This window comes from Mustelus asterias, unplaced genomic scaffold (assembly GCF_964213995.1).
Source record: "Mustelus asterias unplaced genomic scaffold, sMusAst1.hap1.1 HAP1_SCAFFOLD_2681, whole genome shotgun sequence".
NCBI classification, from domain to species: domain Eukaryota; kingdom Metazoa; phylum Chordata; class Chondrichthyes; order Carcharhiniformes; family Triakidae; genus Mustelus; species Mustelus asterias.
The window spans coordinates 25,905-45,673 of NW_027592626.1; the positions used below are offsets into that span (position 1 = coordinate 25,905).

At 52.4% G+C, this 19,769-nt stretch overlaps 1 protein-coding gene across 4 annotated transcripts in view; it reads left to right on the top strand.

Annotated features, from left to right (window-relative positions):
- Nucleotides 1-16,872, top strand: part of LOC144489927 (beta-1,3-galactosyltransferase 9-like) — a 29,758-nt gene extending 12,886 nt beyond the window's left edge. For 3 of the 4 annotated variants that reach the window (XM_078207749.1, XM_078207751.1, XM_078207750.1), the window contains exon 2: nucleotides 14,443-16,100. In XM_078207749.1, coding sequence (XP_078063875.1) covers nucleotides 14,446-15,609 — 1,164 coding nt within the window. In that variant the 5' untranslated portion in view covers nucleotides 14,443-14,445 and the 3' untranslated portion in view covers nucleotides 15,610-16,100. Of the gene's footprint in view, nucleotides 1-14,442; nucleotides 16,101-16,165 lie in introns of those variants that run through there. The other variant, XR_013497107.1, reaches the window with a different exon arrangement.
- Nucleotides 16,873-19,769: the final 2,897 nt, after the last annotated feature.

Sequence of the window (19,769 nt, forward strand, 5' to 3'; positions counted from 1 at the left end):
TGTCTCTCTCTCTCTATCTCGGTGTCTGTCTCTCTCTCTCTATCTCGGTGTCTGTCTCTCTCTCTCTATCTCGGTGTCTGTCTCTCTCTCTCTATCTCGGTGTCTGTCTCTCTCTCTCTATCTCGGTGTCTGTCTCTCTCTCTCTATCTCGGTGTCTGTCTCTCTCTCTCTATCTCGGTGTCTGTCTCTCTCTCTCTATCTCGGTGTCTGTCTCTCTCTCTCTATCTCGGTGTCTGTCTCTCTCTCTCTATCTCGGTGTCTGTCTCTCTCTCTCTATCTCGGTGTCTGTCTCTCTCTCTCTATCTCGGTGTCTGTCTCTCTCTCTCTATCTCGGTGTCTGTCTCTCTCTCTCTATCTCGGTGTCTGTCTCTCTCTCTCTATCTCGGTGTCTGTCTCTCTCTCTCTATCTCGGTGTCTGTCTCTCTCTCTCTATCTCGGTGTCTGTCTCTCTCTCTCTATCTCGGTGTCTCTCTCTATCTCGGTGTCTCTCTCTCTATCTCGGTGTCTGTCTCTCTCTCTCTATCTCGGTGTCTGTGTCTCTCTCTATCTCGGTGTCTGTCTCTCTCTCTCTATCTCGGTGCCTGTCTCTCTCTCTCTATCTCGGTGTCTCTCTCTCTCTATCTCAGTGTCTGTGTCTCTCTCTATCTCGGTGTCTCTCTCTCTCTCTATCTCGGTGTCTGTGTCTCTCTCTCTATCTCGGTGTCTGCCTCTCTCTCTCTATCTCGGTGTCTCTCTCTCTCTCTCTCTCTATCTCGGTGTCTCTCTCTCTCTATCTCGGTGTCTGTCTCTCTCTCTCTATCTCGGTGTCTGTCTCTCTCTCTCTATCTCGGTGTCTGTCTCTCTCTCTCTATCTCGGTGTCTGTCTCTCTCTCTCTATCTCGGTGTCTGTCTCTCTCTCTCTATCTCGGTGTCTCTCTCTCTCTCTCTATCTCGGTGTCTGTCTCTCTCTCTATCTCGGTGTCTGTCTCTCTCTCTCTATCTCGGTGTCTGTCTCTCTCTCTCTATCTCGGTGTCTGTCTCTCTCTCTCTATCTCGGTGTCTGTCTCTCTCTCTCTCTCTATCTCGGTGTCTGTCTCTCTCTCTCTATCTCGGTGTCTGTGTCTCTCTCTATCTCGGTGTCTCTCTCTCTCTATCTCGGTGTCTGTGTCTCTCTCTCTCTATCTCGGTGTCTGTGTCTCTCTCTCTATCTCGGTGTCTGTCTCTCTCTCTCTATCTCGGTGTCTCTCTCTCTATCTCGGTGTCTGTCTCTCTCTCTCTATCTCGGTGTCTCTCTCTCTATCTCGGTGTCTGTCTCTCTCTCTCTATCTCGGTGTCTGTCTCTCTCTCTCTATCTCGGTGTCTGTGTCTCTCTCTCTATCTCGGTGTCTGTCTCTCTCTCTCTATCTCGGTGTCTGTGTCTCTCTCTCTATCTCGGTGTCTGTCTCTCTCTCTCTATCTCGGTGTCTGTCTCTCTCTCTATCTCGGTGTCTGTCTCTCTCTATCTCGGTGTCTGTGTCTCTCTCTCTATCTCGGTGTCTGTGTCTCTCTCTCTATCTCGGTGTCTGTGTCTCTCTCTCTATCTCGGTGTCTGTGTCTCTCTCTCTCGGTGTCTCTCTCTCTCTCTATCTCGGTGTCTCTCTCTCTCTCTATCTCGGTGTCTGTGTCTCTCTCTCTATCTCGGTGTCTCTCTCTCTCTATCTCGGTGTCTGTGTCTCTCTCTCTCTATCTCGGTGTCTGTCTCTCTCTCTCTATCTCGGTGTCTCTCTCTCTCTCTATCTCGGTGTCTCTCTCTCTCTCTATCTCGGTGTCTGTGTCTCTCTCTCTATCTCGGTGTCTCTCTCTCTCTATCTCGGTGTCTGTCTCTCTCTCTCTATCTCGGTGTCTGTCTCTCTCTCTCTATCTCGGTGTCTGTCTCTCTCTCTCTCTATCTCGGTGTCTCTCTCTCTCTATCTCGGTGTCTGTCTCTCTCTCTCTATCTCGGTGTCTCTCTCTCTCTATCTCGGTGTCTGTCTCTCTCTCTCTATCTCGGTGTCTGTGTCTCTCTCTCTATCTCGGTGTCTCTCTCTCTCTATCTCGGTGTCTCTCTCTCTCTATCTCGGTGTCTCTCTCTCTCTATCTCGGTGTCTCTCTCTCTCTATCTCGGTGTCTCTCTCTCTCTATCTCGGTGTCTCTCTCTCTCTATCTCGGTGTCTCTCTCTCTCTATCTCGGTGTCTCTCTCTCTCTATCTCGGTGTCTCTCTCTCTATCTCGGTGTCTCTCTCTCTCTATCTCGGTGTCTCTCTCTCTCTATCTCGGTGTCTCTCTCTCTCTATCTCGGTGTCTCTCTCTCTCTATCTCGGTGTCTCTCTCTCTCTATCTCGGTGTCTCTCTCTCTCTATCTCGGTGTCTCTCTCTCTCTATCTCGGTGTCTCTCTCTCTCTATCTCGGTGTCTCTCTCTCTCTATCTCGGTGTCTCTCTCTCTCTATCTCGGTGTCTCTCTCTCTCTATCTCGGTGTCTCTCTCTCTCTATCTCGGTGTCTCTCTCTCTCTATCTCGGTGTCTCTCTCTCTCTATCTCGGTGTCTCTCTCTCTCTATCTCGGTGTCTCTCTCTCTCTATCTCGGTGTCTCTCTCTCTCTATCTCGGTGTCTCTCTCTCTCTATCTCGGTGTCTCTCTCTCTCTATCTCGGTGTCTCTCTCTCTCTATCTCGGTGTCTCTCTCTCTCTATCTCGGTGTCTCTCTCTCTCTATCTCGGTGTCTCTCTCTCTCTATCTCGGTGTCTCTCTCTCTCTATCTCGGTGTCTCTCTCTCTCTATCTCGGTGTCTCTCTCTCTCTATCTCGGTGTCTCTCTCTCTCTATCTCGGTGTCTCTCTCTCTCTATCTCGGTGTCTCTCTCTCTCTATCTCGGTGTCTCTCTCTCTCTATCTCGGTGTCTCTCTCTCTCTATCTCGGTGTCTCTCTCTCTCTATCTCGGTGTCTCTCTCTCTCTATCTCGGTGTCTCTCTCTCTCTATCTCGGTGTCTCTCTCTCTCTATCTCGGTGTCTCTCTCTCTCTATCTCGGTGTCTCTCTCTCTCTATCTCGGTGTCTCTCTCTCTCTATCTCGGTGTCTCTCTCTCTCTATCTCGGTGTCTCTCTCTCTCTATCTCGGTGTCTCTCTCTCTCTATCTCGGTGTCTCTCTCTCTCTATCTCGGTGTCTCTCTCTCTCTATCTCGGTGTCTCTCTCTCTCTATCTCGGTGTCTCTCTCTCTCTATCTCGGTGTCTCTCTCTCTCTATCTCGGTGTCTGTCTCTCTCTATCTCGGTGTCTGTCTCTCTCTCTCTATCTCGGTGTCTGTCTCTCTCTCTCTATCTCGGTGTCTGTCTCTCTCTCTCTCTATCTCGGTGTCTGTCTCTCTCTCTCTATCTCGGTGTCTGTCTCTCTCTCTCTATCTCGGTGTCTGTCTCTCTCTCTCTATCTCGGTGTCTGTCTCTCTCTCTCTATCTCGGTGTCTGTCTCTCTCTCTCTATCTCGGTGTCTGTCTCTCTCTCTCTATCTCGGTGTCTGTCTCTCTCTCTCTATCTCGGTGTCTGTCTCTCTCTCTCTATCTCGGTGTCTGTCTCTCTCTCTCTATCTCGGTGTCTGTCTCTCTCTCTCTATCTCGGTGTCTGTCTCTCTCTCTCTATCTCGGTGTCTGTCTCTCTCTCTCTATCTCGGTGTCTGTCTCTCTCTCTCTATCTCGGTGTCTGTCTCTCTCTCTCTATCTCGGTGTCTGTGTCTCTCTCTATCTCGGTGTCTCTCTCTCTCTATCTCGGTGTCTGTGTCTCTCTCTCTCTATCTCGGTGTCTGTGTCTCTCTCTCTATCTCGGTGTCTGTCTCTCTCTCTCTATCTCGGTGTCTCTCTCTCTATCTCGGTGTCTGTCTCTCTCTCTCTATCTCGGTGTCTCTCTCTCTATCTCGGTGTCTGTCTCTCTCTCTCTATCTCGGTGTCTGTCTCTCTCTCTCTCTATCTCGGTGTCTGTCTCTCTCTCTCTATCTCGGTGTCTGTGTCTCTCTCTCTATCTCGGTGTCTGTCTCTCTCTCTCTATCTCGGTGTCTGTCTCTCTCTCTATCTCGGTGTCTGTCTCTCTCTCTCTATCTCGGTGTCTGTCTCTCTCTCTATCTCGGTGTCTGTCTCTCTCTATCTCGGTGTCTGTGTCTCTCTCTCTATCTCGGTGTCTGTGTCTCTCTCTCTATCTCGGTGTCTGTGTCTCTCTCTCTATCTCGGTGTCTGTGTCTCTCTCTCTATCTCGGTGTCTGTGTCTCTCTCTCTATCTCGGTGTCTGTGTCTCTCTCTCTCTATCTCGGTGTCTGTCTCTCTCTCTCTATCTCGGTGTCTGTCTCTCTCTCTCTATCTCGGTGTCTGTGTCTCTCTCTCTCTATCTCGGTGTCTGTCTCTCTCTCTCTATCTCGGTGTCTGTGTCTCTCTCTCTCTATCTCGGTGTCTGAGTCTCTCTCTCTCTATCTCGGTGTCTGAGTCTCTCTCTCTCTATCTCGGTGTCTGTCTCTCTCTCTCTATCTCGGTGTCTGTGTCTCTCTCTCTCTATCTCGGTGTCTCTCTCTCTATCTCGGTGTCTCTCTCTCTCTATCTCGGTGTCTGTCTCTCTCTCTCTCTATCTCGGTGTCTCTCTCTCTCTCTCTATCTCGGTGTCTCTCTCTCTCTCTCTCTATCTCGGTGTCTCTCTCTCTCTCTATCTCGGTGTCTCTCTCTCTCTCTATCTCGGTGTCTCTCTCTCTCTATCTCGGTGTCTGTCTCTCTCTCTCTATCTCGGTGTCTGTCTCTCTCTCTCTCTATCTCGGTGTCTCTCTCTCTCTATCTTGGTGTCTGTCTCTCTCTCTCTCTATCTCGGTGTCTGTGTCTCTCTCTCTCTATCTCGGTGTCTGTCTCTCTCTCTCTATCTCGGTGTCTGTCTCTCTCTCTCTATCTCGGTGTCTGTCTCTCTCTCTCTATCTCGGTGTCTGTCTCTCTCTCTCTATCTCGGTGTCTGTCTCTCTCTCTCTATCTCGGTGTCTGTCTCTCTCTCTCTATCTCGGTGTCTGTCTCTCTCTCTCTATCTCGGTGTCTGTCTCTCTCTCTCTCTATCTCGGTGTCTCTCTCTCTATCTCGGTGTCTGTCTCTCTCTCTCTATCTCGGTGTCTGTGTCTCTCTCTCTATCTCGGTGTCTGTGTCTCTCTCTCTATCTCGGTGTCTGTGTCTCTCTCTCTATCTCGGTGTCTGTGTCTCTCTCTCTATCTCGGTGTCTGTGTCTCTCTCTCTATCTCGGTGTCTGTGTCTCTCTCTCTCTATCTCGGTGTCTGTCTCTCTCTCTCTATCTCGGTGTCTGTCTCTCTCTCTCTATCTCGGTGTCTGTGTCTCTCTCTCTCTATCTCGGTGTCTGTCTCTCTCTCTCTATCTCGGTGTCTGTGTCTCTCTCTCTCTATCTCGGTGTCTGAGTCTCTCTCTCTCTATCTCGGTGTCTGTCTCTCTCTCTCTATCTCGGTGTCTGTGTCTCTCTCTCTCTATCTCGGTGTCTCTCTCTCTATCTCGGTGTCTCTCTCTCTCTATCTCGGTGTCTGTCTCTCTCTCTCTCTATCTCGGTGTCTCTCTCTCTCTCTCTATCTCGGTGTCTCTCTCTCTCTCTCTCTCTATCTCGGTGTCTCTCTCTCTCTCTATCTCGGTGTCTCTCTCTCTCTATCTCGGTGTCTGTCTCTCTCTCTCTATCTCGGTGTCTGTCTCTCTCTCTCTCTATCTCGGTGTCTGTCTCTCTCTCTCTATCTCGGTGTCTGTGTCTCTCTCTCTCTATCTCGGTGTCTGAGTCTCTCTCTCTCTATCTCGGTGTCTGTCTCTCTCTCTCTATCTCAGTGTCTGTCTGTCTCTCTCTCTCTATCTCGATGTCTGTCTCTCTCTCTCTATCTCGATGTCTCTCTCTCTCTATCTCGGTGTCTCTCTCTCTCTATCTCGGTGTCTCTCTCTCTCTATCTCGGTGTCTCTCTCTCTCTATCTCGGTGTCTCTCTCTCTCTATCTCGGTGTCTCTCTCTCTCTATCTCGGTGTCTCTCTCTCTCTATCTCGGTGTCTCTCTCTCTCTATCTCGGTGTCTCTCTCTCTCTATCTCGGTGTCTCTCTCTCTCTATCTCGGTGTCTCTCTCTCTCTATCTCGGTGTCTCTCTCTCTCTATCTCGGTGTCTCTCTCTCTCTATCTCGGTGTCTCTCTCTCTCTATCTCGGTGTCTCTCTCTCTCTATCTCGGTGTCTCTCTCTCTCTATCTCGGTGTCTCTCTCTCTCTATCTCGGTGTCTCTCTCTCTCTATCTCGGTGTCTCTCTCTCTCTATCTCGGTGTCTCTCTCTCTCTATCTCGGTGTCTCTCTGTGTCTCTCTCTCTCTATCTCGGTGTCTCTCTCTCTCTATCTCGGTGTCTCTCTCTCTCTATCTCGGTGTCTCTCTCTCTCTATCTCGGTGTCTCTCTCTCTCTATCTCGGTGTCTCTCTCTCTCTATCTCGGTGTCTCTCTCTCTCTATCTCGGTGTCTCTCTCTCTCTATCTCGGTGTCTCTCTCTCTCTATCTCGGTGTCTCTCTCTCTCTATCTCGGTGTCTCTCTCTCTCTATCTCGGTGTCTCTCTCTCTCTATCTCGGTGTCTCTCTCTCTCTATCTCGGTGTCTCTCTCTCTCTATCTCGGTGTCTCTCTCTCTCTATCTCGGTGTCTGTCTCTCTATCTCGGTGTCTCTCTCTCTCTATCTCGGTGTCTCTCTCTCTCTATCTCGGTGTCTCTCTCTCTCTATCTCGGTGTCTCTCTCTCTCTATCTCGGTGTCTCTCTCTCTCTATCTCGGTGTCTCTCTCTCTCTATCTCGGTGTCTCTCTCTCTCTATCTCGGTGTCTCTCTCTCTCTATCTCGGTGTCTCTCTCTCTCTATCTCGGTGTCTCTCTCTCTCTATCTCGGTGTCTCTCTCTCTCTATCTCGGTGTCTCTCTCTCTCTATCTCGGTGTCTCTCTCTCTCTATCTCGGTGTCTCTCTCTCTCTATCTCGGTGTCTCTCTCTCTCTATCTCGGTGTCTCTCTCTCTCTATCTCGGTGTCTCTCTCTCTCTATCTCGGTGTCTCTCTCTCTCTCTCTCTATCTCGGTGTCTCTCTATCTCGGTGTCTCTCTATCTCGGTGTCCTCTCTCTCTATCTCGGTACCTCTCTCTCTATCTCGGTACCTCTCTCTCTCTATCTCGGTGCCTCTCTCTCTCTATCTCGGTGCCTCTCTCTCTCTATCTCGGTGCCTCTCTCTCTCTATCTCGGTGCCTCTCTCTCTCTATCTCGGTGCCTCTCTCTATCTCGGTGTCTGTCTCTCTCTCTCTATCTCGGTGTCTGTCTCTCTCTCTCTCTATCTCGGTGTCTCTCTCTCTCTATCTTGGTGTCTGTCTCTCTCTCTCTCTATCTCGGTGTCTCTCTATCTCGGTGTCTCTCTATCTCGGTGTCCTCTCTCTCTATCTCGGTACCTCTCTCTCTCTATCTCGGTGCCTCTCTCTCTCTATCTCGGTGCCTCTCTCTCTCTATCTCGGTGCCTCTCTCTCTCTATCTCGGTGCCTCTCTCTCTCTATCTCGGTGCCTCTCTCTATCTCGGTGTCTGTCTCTCTCTCTCTATCTCGGTGTCTGTCTCTCTCTCTCTCTATCTCGGTGTCTCTCTCTCTCTATCTCGGTGTCTGTCTGTCTCTCTCTCTCTATCTTGGTGTCTGTCTGTCTCTCTCTCTCTATCTTGGTGTCTGTCTGTCTCTCTCTCTCTATCTTGGTGTCTGTCTGTCTCTCTCTCTCTATCTCGGTGTCTGTCTGTCTCTCTCTCTCTATCTCGATGTCTGTCTCTCTCTCTCTATCTCGATGTCTGTCTCTCTCTCTCTATCTCGGTGTCTCTCTCTCTCTATCTCGGTGTCTCTCTCTCTCTATCTCGGTGTCTCTCTCTCTCTATCTCGGTGTCTCTCTCTCTCTATCTCGGTGTCTCTCTCTCTCTATCTCGGTGTCTCTCTCTCTCTATCTCGGTGTCTCTCTCTCTCTATCTCGGTGTCTCTCTCTCTCTATCTCGGTGTCTCTCTCTCTCTATCTCGGTGTCTCTCTCTCTCTCTATCTCGGTGTCTCTCTCTCTCTCTATCTCGGTGTCTCTCTCTCTCTCTCTCTATCTCGGTGTCTCTCTATCTCGGTGTCTCTCTATCTCGGTGTCTCTCTATCTCGGTGTCTCTCTATCTCGGTGTCTCTCTATCTCGGTGTCTCTCTATCTCGGTGTCTCTCTATCTCGGTGTCTCTCTATCTCGGTGTCTCTCTATCTCGGTGTCTCTCTATCTCGGTGTCTCTCTATCTCGGTGTCTCTCTATCTCGGTGTCTCTCTATCTCGGTGTCTCTCTATCTCGGTGTCTCTCTATCTCGGTGTCTCTCTATCTCGGTGTCTCTCTATCTCGGTGTCTCTCTATCTCGGTGTCTCTCTATCTCGGTGTCTCTCTATCTCGGTGTCTCTCTATCTCGGTGTCTCTCTATCTCGGTGTCTCTCTATCTCGGTGTCTCTCTATCTCGGTGTCTCTCTATCTCGGTGTCTCTCTATCTCGGTGTCTCTCTATCTCGGTGTCTCTCTATCTCGGTGTCTCTCTATCTCGGTGTCTCTCTATCTCGGTGTCTCTCTATCTCGGTGTCTCTCTATCTCGGTGTCTCTCTATCTCGGTGTCTCTCTATCTCGGTGTCTCTCTATCTCGGTGTCTCTCTATCTCGGTGTCTCTCTATCTCGGTGTCTCTCTATCTCGGTGTCTCTCTATCTCGGTGTCTCTCTATCTCGGTGTCTCTCTATCTCGGTGTCTCTCTATCTCGGTGTCTCTCTATCTCGGTGTCTCTCTATCTCGGTGTCTCTCTATCTCGGTGTCTCTCTATCTCGGTGTCCTCTCTCTCTATCTCGGTACCTCTCTCTCTCTATCTCGGTGCCTCTCTCTCTCTATCTCGGTGCCTCTCTCTCTCTATCTCGGTGCCTCTCTCTATCTCGGTGTCTGTCTCTCTCTCTCTATCTCGGTGTCTGTCTGTCTCTCTCTCTATCTCGGTGTCTGTGTCTCTCTCTATCTCGGTGTCTCTCTCTCTCTCTATCTCGATGTCTGTCTCTCTCTCTATCTCGGTGTCTGTCTCTCTCTCTCTCTATCTCGGTGTCTGTCTCTCTCTCTCTATCTCGGTGTCTGTCTCTCTCTCTCTATCTCGGTGTCTGTCTCTCTCTCTCTATCTCGGTGTCTGTCTCTCTCTCTCTATCTCGGTGTCTGTCTCTCTCTCTCTATCTCGGTGTCTGTCTCTCTCTCTCTATCTCGGTGTCTGTCTCTCTCTCTCTATCTCGGTGTCTGTCTCTCTCTCTCTATCTCGGTGTCTGTCTCTCTCTCTCTATCTCGGTGTCTGTCTCTCTCTCTCTATCTCGGTGTCTGTCTCTCTCTCTCTATCTCGGTGTCTGTCTCTCTCTCTCTATCTCGGTGTCTGTCTCTCTCTCTCTATCTCGGTGTCTGTCTCTCTCTCTCTATCTCGGTGTCTGTCTCTCTCTCTCTATCTCGGTGTCTGTCTCTCTCTCTCTATCTCGGTGTCTGTCTCTCTCTCTCTATCTCGGTGTCTGTCTCTCTCTCTCTATCTCGGTGTCTGTCTCTCTCTCTCTATCTCGGTGTCTGTCTCTCTCTCTCTATCTCGGTGTCTGTCTCTCTCTCTATCTCGGTGTCTGTCTCTCTCTCTATCTCGGTGTCTCTCTCTCTCCATTCCTCCCTCAGAGGTTTACAGCATGGAAACAGGCCCTTCGGCCCAACTTGTCCATGCCGCCCTTTTTTTTTTAAACCCCTAAGCTAATCCCAATTGCCCGCATTTGGCCCATATCCCTCTCCATCGTACCCATGTAACTATCTAAATGCTTTTTAAAAGATAAAATTGTACCCACCTCTCCTACTACCTCTGGCAGCTTGTTCCAGACACTCACCACCCTGTGTGTGAAAAAATTGCCCCTCTGGACACTTTTGTATCTCTCCCCTCTCACCTTAAACCTATGCCCTCTAGTTTTAGACTCCCCTACCTTTGGGGAAAAGATATTGACTATCTAGCTGATCTGTGCCCCTCATTATTTTATAGACCTCTATAAGGTCACCCCTCAGCCTCCTACGCTCCAGAGAAAAAAGTCCCAGTCTATCCAGCCTCTCCTTATAACTCAAACCATCAAGTCCCGGTAGCATCCTAGTAAATCTTTTCTGCACTCTTTCTAGTTTAATAATATCCTTTCTATAATAGGGTGACCAGAACTGCACACAGTATTCCAAGTGTGGCCTTACCAATGTCTTGTACAACTTCAACGAGACATTCCAACTCCTCTATTCAATGTCTCTGTCTCGATGTTAAGCTTGGGGGATTTATTCTGTAGTGTTGGGTTTTGAATCTGAAAAACATTTACTGCGTTTTGCACCAATATTCATAGAACCATAGAAAATTACAGCTCAGAAACAGGCCCTTTGGCCCTTCTTGTCTGTGCCGAACCATTTTTCTGCCTCGTCCCACTGACCTGCACTTGGACCATATCCCTCCACACCCCTCTCATCCATGAACCTGTCCAAGTTTTTCTTAAATGTTAAAAGTGACCCCGCATTTACCACTTTATCCGGCAGCTCATTCCACACTCCCACCACTCTCTGCGTGAAGAAGCCCCCCCTAATATTCCCTTTAAACTTTTCTCCTTTCACCCTTAACCCATGCCCTCTGGTTTTTTTCTCCCCTAGCCTCAGCGGAAAAAGCCTGCTTGCATTCACTCTATCTATACCCATCATAATTTTATACACCTCTATCAAATCTCCCCTCAATCTTCTACGCTCCAGGGAATAAAGTCCCAACCTATTCAACCTTTCTCTGTAACTCAGCTTCTCAAGTCCCAGCAACATCCTTGTAAACCTTCTCTGCACTCTTTCAACCTTATTTACATCCTTCCTGTAACTAGGTGACCAAAACTGTACACAATACTCCAAATTCGGCCTCACCAATGCCTTATATAACCTTACCATAACACTCCAACTTTTATACTCAATACTTTGATTTATAAAGGCCAATGTACCAAAAGCACTCTTTACGACCCTATCTACCTGTGACGCCACTTTTAGGGAATTCTGTTCCTGTATTCCCAGATCCCTCTGTTCTCCTGCACTCTTCAGTGTCCTACCATTTACCCTGTACGTTCTACTTTGGTTTGTCCTTCCAAAGTGCAATATCTCACACTTGTCTGCATTAAACTCCATCTGCCATTTTCAAGCCCATTTTTCTAGTTGGTCTAAATCCCTCTGCAAGCTTTGAAAACCTTCCTCACTGTCCACTACACCTCCAATCTTTGTATCATCAGCAAATTTGCTGATCCAATTTACCACATTATCATCCAGATCATTGATATAGATGACAAACAACAATGGACCCAACACCGATCCCTGCGGCACACCACTAGTCACAGGCCTCCACTCAGAGAAGCAATCCTCCACTACCGCTCTCTGGCTTCTTCCATTGATGTGGAGATGCCGCCGTTGGACTGGGGTAAACACAGTAAGAAGTCTCACAACACCAGGTTAAAGTCCAACAGGTTTATTTGGTAGCAAATACCATAAGCTTTCAGAGCAATGCTCCTTCGTCAGATGGAGTGGATATCTGATCCAATTTACCACATTATCCACTCCATCTGACGAAGGAGCTGTGCTCCGAAAGCTTATGGTATTTGCTACCAAATAAACCTGTTGGACTTTAACCTGGTGTTGTGAGACTTCTTACTGTTCTTCCATTGAGCCAGTGTCTAATCCAATTTACTACCTCCCCATGTATACCTAGCAACTGAACCTTCCTGACTAACCTCCCATGCGGGACCTTGTCAAAGGCCTTACTGAAGTCCATGTAGACAACATCCACCGCCTTCCCTTCATCCACTTTCCTGGTAACCTCCTCGAAAAACTCTAATAGATTGGTTAAACCTACCACGCACAAAGCCATGTTGACTTTCCCTAATAAGTCCCTGTCTGTCCAAATATTTGTAGATCCGATCTCTTAGTACTCCTTCCAATAATTTACCTCCTGCTGACGTGAAATTTACCAGTGTATAATTTCCCGCATTACTTTTTGAGCCTTTTTTAAACAATAGAACAACATGAGCTATCCTCCAATCATCCGGCACCTCACCCGTGGATACCGACATTTTAAATTTATCTACCAGGGCCCCTGCAATTTCAACACTAGTCTCCTTCAAGGTCTGAGGGAATACCCTGTCCGGTCCTGGGGATTTATCTACTCTGATTTGCCTCAAGACAGCAAGCACCTCCTCCCCTTTAATCTGTAAAGGTTCCATGACCTCCCTACTTGTTTGCCTTATTTCCATAGACTCCATGCCAGTTTCCTTAGTAAATACGGATGCAAAAAACCCATTTAATATCTCCCCCATTTCTTTTGGTTCCATACATAGCCGACCACTCTGATCTTCAAGAGGACCAATTTTATCCCTTGCTATCCTTTTGCTCTTAATATACCTGTAGAAGCTCTTAGGATTATCCTTCACCTTGTCTACCAAAGCAACCTCATGTCTTCTTTTGGCCCTCCTGATTTCTTTCTTAAGTAGTTTCTTGCACTTTTTATACTCCTCAAGCATCTTATTTGCTCCCTGTTGCCTATACATGTCATACATCTCTCTCTTCTTCTTTATCAGAGTTTCAGTATCCCTCGAGAACCAAGTTCCTTATTCTTATTCACTTTGCCTTGAAGCCTGACAGGAACATACAAACTCTGCACTCTCAAAATTTCTCCTTTGAAGGCCTTCCACTTACCATTCACATCCTTACCAGAGAACAGCCTGTCCCAATCCACGCTTTTTAGATCCTTTCTCATTTCTTCAAATTTGGCCTTTTTCCAGTTTAGAACCTCAACCCGAGGACCAGATCTATCTTCATCCATGATCAAGTTGAAACTAATGGCGTTATAATTCAATTCAATTAGTTTGTGGAATTTTGTTAATTTGCAAATTGTCGTGGGTCGCACTCCCTCAGACATTTCCAACTTCTTCCTTGAGGTTTTGGTGTAATTTCAGAATCACCCACATTGCCGTGTCTCTGGAGTCACATGTAGGCCAGACCGGGTAAGGACGGCAGATTTCCTTCCCTAAAGGACATGAGTGACCCAGATGGGTTTTTCCCCACAATCGACAATGGGTCATCAGCAGATTCTTAATTCCAGATATTTTTATTGAATTCAAATTCCACCAGCTGCCGTGGCTCCTCCGAGCACGACGCTGGATTACTAGTCCAGTGACAATTACCACTCCACCACCATAGTACAGCTATAGGGAGAGAGCGGGGCAGTGGGATTAGTTTGGGTATTGATACAGGGCTATGGGGAGAGAGTGGGGCAGTGGGATTGGTTGGGGATTGATACAGGGCTATGGGGAGTTGCGGGGCAGTGGGATTAGTTTGGGTATTGATACAGGGCTATGGGGAGAGAGCGGGGCAGTGGGATTAGTTTGGGATTGATACAGGGCTATGGGGAGAGAGCGGGGCAGTGGGATTAGTTTGGGTATTGATACAGGGCTATGGGGAGAGAGCGGGGCAGTGGGATTAGTTTGGGTATTGATACAGGGCTATGGGGAGAGAGCGGGGCAGTGGGATTAGTTTGGGATTGATACAGGGCTATGGGGAGAGAGCGGGGCAGTGGGATTGGTTGGGGATTGATACAGGGCTATGGGGAGAGAGCGGGGCAGTGGGATTGGTTGGGGGTTGATACAGGGCTATGGGGAGAGAGCGGGGCAGTGGGATTAGTCTGGGGGTTGATACAGGGCTATGGGGAGAGAGCGGGGCAGTGGGATTAGTCTGGGGGTTGATACAGGGCCATGGGGAGAGAGCGGGGCAGTGGGATTAGTCTGGGGGTTGATACAGGGCTATGGGGAGAGAGCGGGGCAGTGGGATTAGTTTGGGATTTATGTGGGGTTATTATATGGGGACAGAGGGTTTTAGTTGTGAAAATGCGGGTCCAGCAGGGAATGTGAAGACTCAGTCTGTGGGTGACTGGGATTTGTGATGCTGTTTTCGGGAAATCATAGAATCCTACAGTACAGAAAGAGGCCATTCGGCCCATCGAGTCTGCACCGACCACAATCCCACCCAGGCCCTATCCCCATATCCCCACATATTTACTCGCTAATCCCTCTAACCTATGAATCCCAGGACACTAAGGGGCAATTTAGCATGGCCAATTAACCTAACCCGCACATCTTTGGACTGTGGGAGGAAACGGGAGCACCCGGAGGAAACCCACGCAGACACGGGGAGAATGTGCAGACTCCACACAGACAGTGACCCGAGCCGGGAATCGAACCCGGGACCCTGGAGCTGTGAAGCAGCAGTGCTAACCACTGTGCTACCGTGCCGCCCAGGGAAGGTTTGGTACTTGGGGATAAGGGCTTTTCTTTTTCCCGGGTCAGCTGGGTGTGATGTGTGTTGTTTTTCTGTGCAGGTGATGGTACGTCTCTCCTGGAAACGGATTTCACAGCTAACGGGGCAGTTTAGCTGCTTCCTGCTGCCTTCCCGCTGCCCCCGCGTTGCGTTCCACTCCTCGGGGAAGTACAGGGTGTGCCGTTTCTTGGCTGCCTTGCTGCTCGTGGCTGCCTGCGTCCTGACGGTGACCACCTTCTCTGCCGGCTACATTGAGGAATGGCTCCTGAGCCCCGTGACTGGCCTTCCCGCGGACCCCAGCGTCTCCAGGCTGCGGGAGGCCGCCGCTGCCTTCGATCCAGCCGCCCTGAAGCCAGACGCGGCTAGCTTCTACCGGCTGTCTGCTCCCGATGTCTGCTCCGGCTCCGGCCCCTTCCTGGTCAGTTTCGTGGTCAGTAAACCGGCTCACCGTGGGAACCGAGAGGCCATTCGACAGAGCTGGGGCTCGGTGCGGGAGGTGGGGGGCCGGAAGGTCAGGACCCTCTTTGCCCTCGGAGTTCCAGAGAGCCCGGAGGAGCAGGAGATGATCGACCGGGAGGCTGCGCGGTACGGTGACGTGGTACAGGGTCACTTCCTGGACACGTACCTCAACCTGACCCACAAGACCATCATGGTGACGCGCTGGTTTACCACCTACTGTCCCTCGGCCCAGTACCTCCTCAAGGTGGATGATGATGTCTTCCTCAACCTTCAGAACCTGGTGTCCCTCCTGCTGGGCTGGGGCGAGAGATCCACTGATCTGTACCTGGGCCGTGTCCACAGGAAGGTCCGGGCCATTCGTAACGCCACCAGCCTGTACTACGTGTCAGAAGCTGCGTACCCGGCAGACATTTTGCCCGATTACTGTAGTGGAACCTCCTACGTGCTGTCGGGGGATATGGCGCGCAAGGTGTACATAGCAGCACTGACGCTTCCTCTGCTCAGGATCGAGGATGTTTTTGTGGGTCTGTGCGCCCTCCGTGTGGGTGTCCACCCCACCCACACCTCCCGCATGTCCGGGGGACTCCGCTTCCCCTTCAGTCGCTGCTGCTACAAGTCTATCATCACCTCCCACCACATCGCAGCCAAGGAACTGATGCCGATGTGGCGTCTGGTTAACGATGGTCACAGCTGCTCACCGCTGGCAAAACTGGCAGCTCGCTTCGTCTGCAACCTGAAGAATCTGCTCGACCAAATCCGTGCTGCCTGACCCCCGGCCTCCAACCTCCCTGACCCCACTCCGGACAGGAGCCCTCCCGGCTCAGAGAAATCCAAACCAGCTCAGTCCAGGGAAAGTCCCAGAGACTTAAACTCCCCCAACTTCTCAGAGTCCGGGGCAGGAGCACAGGGAGAGACAGAGGGAGGGGGAGACAGAGACAGAGGGAGGGAGAGACAGGGAGAGAGACAGAGGGAGGGAGGGGGAGGGAGGGGGAGAGAGACAGAGGGAGAGAAGACAGAGGGACTGGAGTTTTGACGGGTTTGATCTCCTCACTCCCCTCGTTTGATGATCCTCGTTTGATGATAGGGGAAATATCTTGCGGTTAAATAATCTGTCATTGACAACATGGACTCAAAGGCCAGCTTATTATCGTGTGTGTGAGTGTGAGTGTGAGTGTGTGTGTGTGAGTGTGTGTGAGTGTGAGTGTGTGAGTGTGTGTGTGAGTGTGAGTGTGTGTGAGTGTGAGTGTGTGTGAGTGTGAGTGTGTGTGTGTGAGAGTCTGTGTGAGTGTGTGTGTGTGAGAGAGTGTGTGTGTGTGAGGGGCCAGGTGGAGGTGTCTCTGGGACCCTCAGGGAGGAGGGGGGGTCCCTGCTTTCCCGGGGTGTTTGGCATCCTCTGGGATTCTCCGGTCTGATGGGGGTGGGGGGGGTGGAGTGGGTGCCTGGGTGTAATGCCTCACCCACAGGGAACAACCTCTGGCAGTGTAACACTCGCAACCACAGCCTGGGGGAACTTTGTATCATTAACCAACACCCAGGACTTCTCCCCAAGAGGACAGAGCACCTTCAGCCTCCTTAACCAAGGAGAGATATCCTGGCATTGGAGGCCGTCCAGAGAAGGTTCACTATGTTCCCGGGTAGGGAGGGAGTTTCTCATGGGGAGAGGGTGAGTAGGTTGGGCCTGTACTCACCGGAGTTTAGAAGAATGTGAGGCGACCTTATTGAGACATATCGGATTCTCAGGGGGTTTGACAGGGTCGATGCTGAGAGGTTGTTTCCCCCTGTGGGACAGTCTGGGACCAGAGAGCATCATCTCAGAGTGAGGGGGTCGCCCATTGAAGACAGAGATGAGGAGGAATTTCTTCTCTCAGAGGGGAGTGAATCTGTGGAATTCTTTCCCGCAGAGAGCTGTAGAGGCCGGGTCACTGAGTATGTTCAAGGCTGAGAGAAACAGATTGTTAATCAGTAAGGGAATCGAGGGTTACGGGGATAAGGCGGGAAAGTGGAGTTGAGGATTATCACATCAGATCAGTCACAATCTCATTGAATGGGGGAGCAGGGTCGATGGGGTGAATGGGGGAGCAGGGTCGATGGGTGGGGGAGCAGGGTCGATGGGGTGAATGGGGGAGCAGGGTCGATGGGTGGGGGAGCAGGGTCGATGGGGTGAATGGGGGAGCAGGGTCGATGGGGTGAATGGGGGAGCAGGGTCGATGGGTGGGGGAGCAGGGTCGATGGGTGGGGGAGCAGGGTCGATGGGGTGAATGGGGGAGCAGGGTCGATGGGGTGAATGGGGGAGCAGGGTCGATGGGGTGAATGGGGGAGCAGGGTCGATGGGGTGAATGGGGGAGCAGGGTCGATGGGGTGAATGGGGGAGCAGGGTCGGGGTGAATGGGGGAGCAGGGTCGATGGGGTGAATGGGGGAGCAGGGTCGATGGGGTGAATGGGGGAGCAGGGTCGATGGGGTGAATGGGGGAGCAGGGTCGATGGGGTGAATGGGGGAGCAGGGTCGATGGGGTGAATGGGGGAGCAGGGTCGATGGGGTGAATGGGGGAGCAGGGTCGATGGGTGAATGGGGGAGCAGGGTCGATGGGATGAATGGGGGAGCAGGGTCGATGGGTGAATGGGGGAGCAGGGTCGATGGGGTGAATGGGGGAGCAGGGTCGATGGGGTGAATGGGGGAGCAGGGTCGATGGGGGTGAATGGGGGAGCAGGGTCGATGGGGTGAATGGGGGAGCAGGGTCGATGGGGTGAATGGGGGAGCAGGGTCGATGGGGTGAATGGGGGAGCAGGGTCGATGGGGTGAATGGGGGAGCAGGGTCGATGGGCTGAATGGGGGAGCAGGGTCAATGGGCTGAATGGGGGAGCAGGGTCAATGGGCTGAATGGGGGAGCAGGGTCAATGGGCTGAATGGGGGAGCAGGGTCGATGGGGTGAATGGGGGAGCAGGGTCGATGGGGTGAATGGTGGAGCAGGGTCGATGGGGTGAATGGGGGAGCAGGGTCGATGGGGTGAATGGGGGAGCAGGGTCGATGGGGTGAATGGGGGAGCAGGGTCGATGGGGTGAATGGGGGAGCAGGGTCGATGGGCCGAATGGGGGAGCAGGGTCGATGGGGTGAATGGGGGAGCAGGGTCGATGGGCCGAATGGGGGAGCAGGGTCGATGGGCCGAATGGGGGAGCAGGGTCGATGGGCCGAATGGGGGAGCAGGGTCGATGGGGTGAATGGGGGAGCAGGGTCGATGGGCCGAATGGCCTACATCCTATGGGTGAACGTGATCCTCTGGTTAGGATTCGATAGATACGAGTGGGAGGGGGTGACAGCCTCCAATCCAGCTGAACAACAGCCGAAAAGGGAGTTGGAGGCGGACAGTGTGGTTCAAATCGCACTAAAGACCGAGGGACAGCTGGAGGAGGACCAGGAGGTGGAGGCTTCCCCTGATCACGGTTCACCGCAGGATGTTAGAAACGGAATTATGTTCGTGGTTAAAACCCAGAATATTTGTGACAATGGAAACGAGTCTATGTAAACGTCACGCTGCAGTTACAGCAGCCTCCCAGTGGTGGCGCCACCCGGGGACGCTGCGCCATAAACACTCACAATTACCCCAGCGGCAATGCTTCAGAGAACACAAATAAAATCTCCACGTTTTACAATCTCTGCTTCCATCCTTACTCCCGTTAGATTAAAATTCCCAACATCCCTGGTTCCCGCAGCTCCTGCTGCGATCCGTAAATAATCTGTCTGCTAATGTGACAAAGCACTGAATAATTTAAACTCAAATGTTCCAGTAACTCAACACGACACTGAATAACCGAGAACTCTGCTTCTCTGCAAAGGGGCGGCTGTGACAGAGATCGAGGCCAGTTTATAATCAACATTTCAGAAGTGATGAGGGGCCCCGAGGGAGCCGGGGCGGCGGGGGGCCCGGGGGGAGCGGGGAGTGAGGGGCCCGGGGGAGTCGGGGGAGCGAGGGGCCCGGGGGAGTCGGGGAGCGAGGGGCCCGGGGGAGTCGGGGAGCGAGGGGCCCGGGGGAGTCGGGGAGTGAGGGGCCCGGGGAGTCGGGGAGTGAGGGGCCCGGGGGAGTCGGGGAGTGAGGGGCCCGGGGGAGTCGGGGAGTGAGGGGCCCGGGGGAGTCGGGGAGTGAGGGGCCCGGGGGAGTCGGGGAGTGAGGGGCCCGGGGGAGTCGGGGAGAGAGGGGCCCGGGGGAGTCGGGGAGAGAGGGGCCCGGGAGAGTCGGGGAGCGAGGGGCCCGAGGAGTCGGGGAGCGAGGGGCCCGAGGGAGTCGGGGAGCGAGGGGCCCGGGGGAGTCGGGAGCGAGGGGCCCGGGGAGCCCGGGCTGACAGGTCAGGCTGATGAACCCGGGGCATGGATGGGTCGGTGGGATTGGGATATTATAGCAATTACTGAGACACGGCTAACGGAGGGACAGAACCGGCAGCTCAATGGGGGGGTTGGGAGAGGGGGCGAGGGGGGGTTGGGAGAGGGGGCGAGGGGGGGTTGGGAGAGGGGGCGAGGGGGGGTTGGGAGAGGCGGCGAGGGGGGGTTGGGAGAGGCGGCGAGGGGGGGTTGGGAGAGGCGGCGAGGGGGGATTGGGAGAGGCGGCGAGGGGGGGTTGGGAGAGGCGGCGAGGGGGGGTTGGGAGAGGCGGCGAGGGGGGGTTGGGAGAGGCGGCGAGGGGGGGTTGGGAGAGGCGGCGAGGGGGGGTTGGGAGAGGCGGCGAGGGGGGGTTGGGAGAGGCGGCGAGGGGGGGTTGGGAGAGGCGGCGAGGGGGGGTTGGGAGAGGCGGCGAGGGGGGGTTGGGAGAGGCGGCGAGGGGGGGTTGGGAGAGGCGGCGAGGGGGGTTGGGAGAGGCGGCGAGGGGGGGTTGGGAGAGGGGGCGAGGGGGGGTTGGGAGAGGGGGCGAGGGGGGGTTGGGAGAGGGGGCGAGGGGGGGT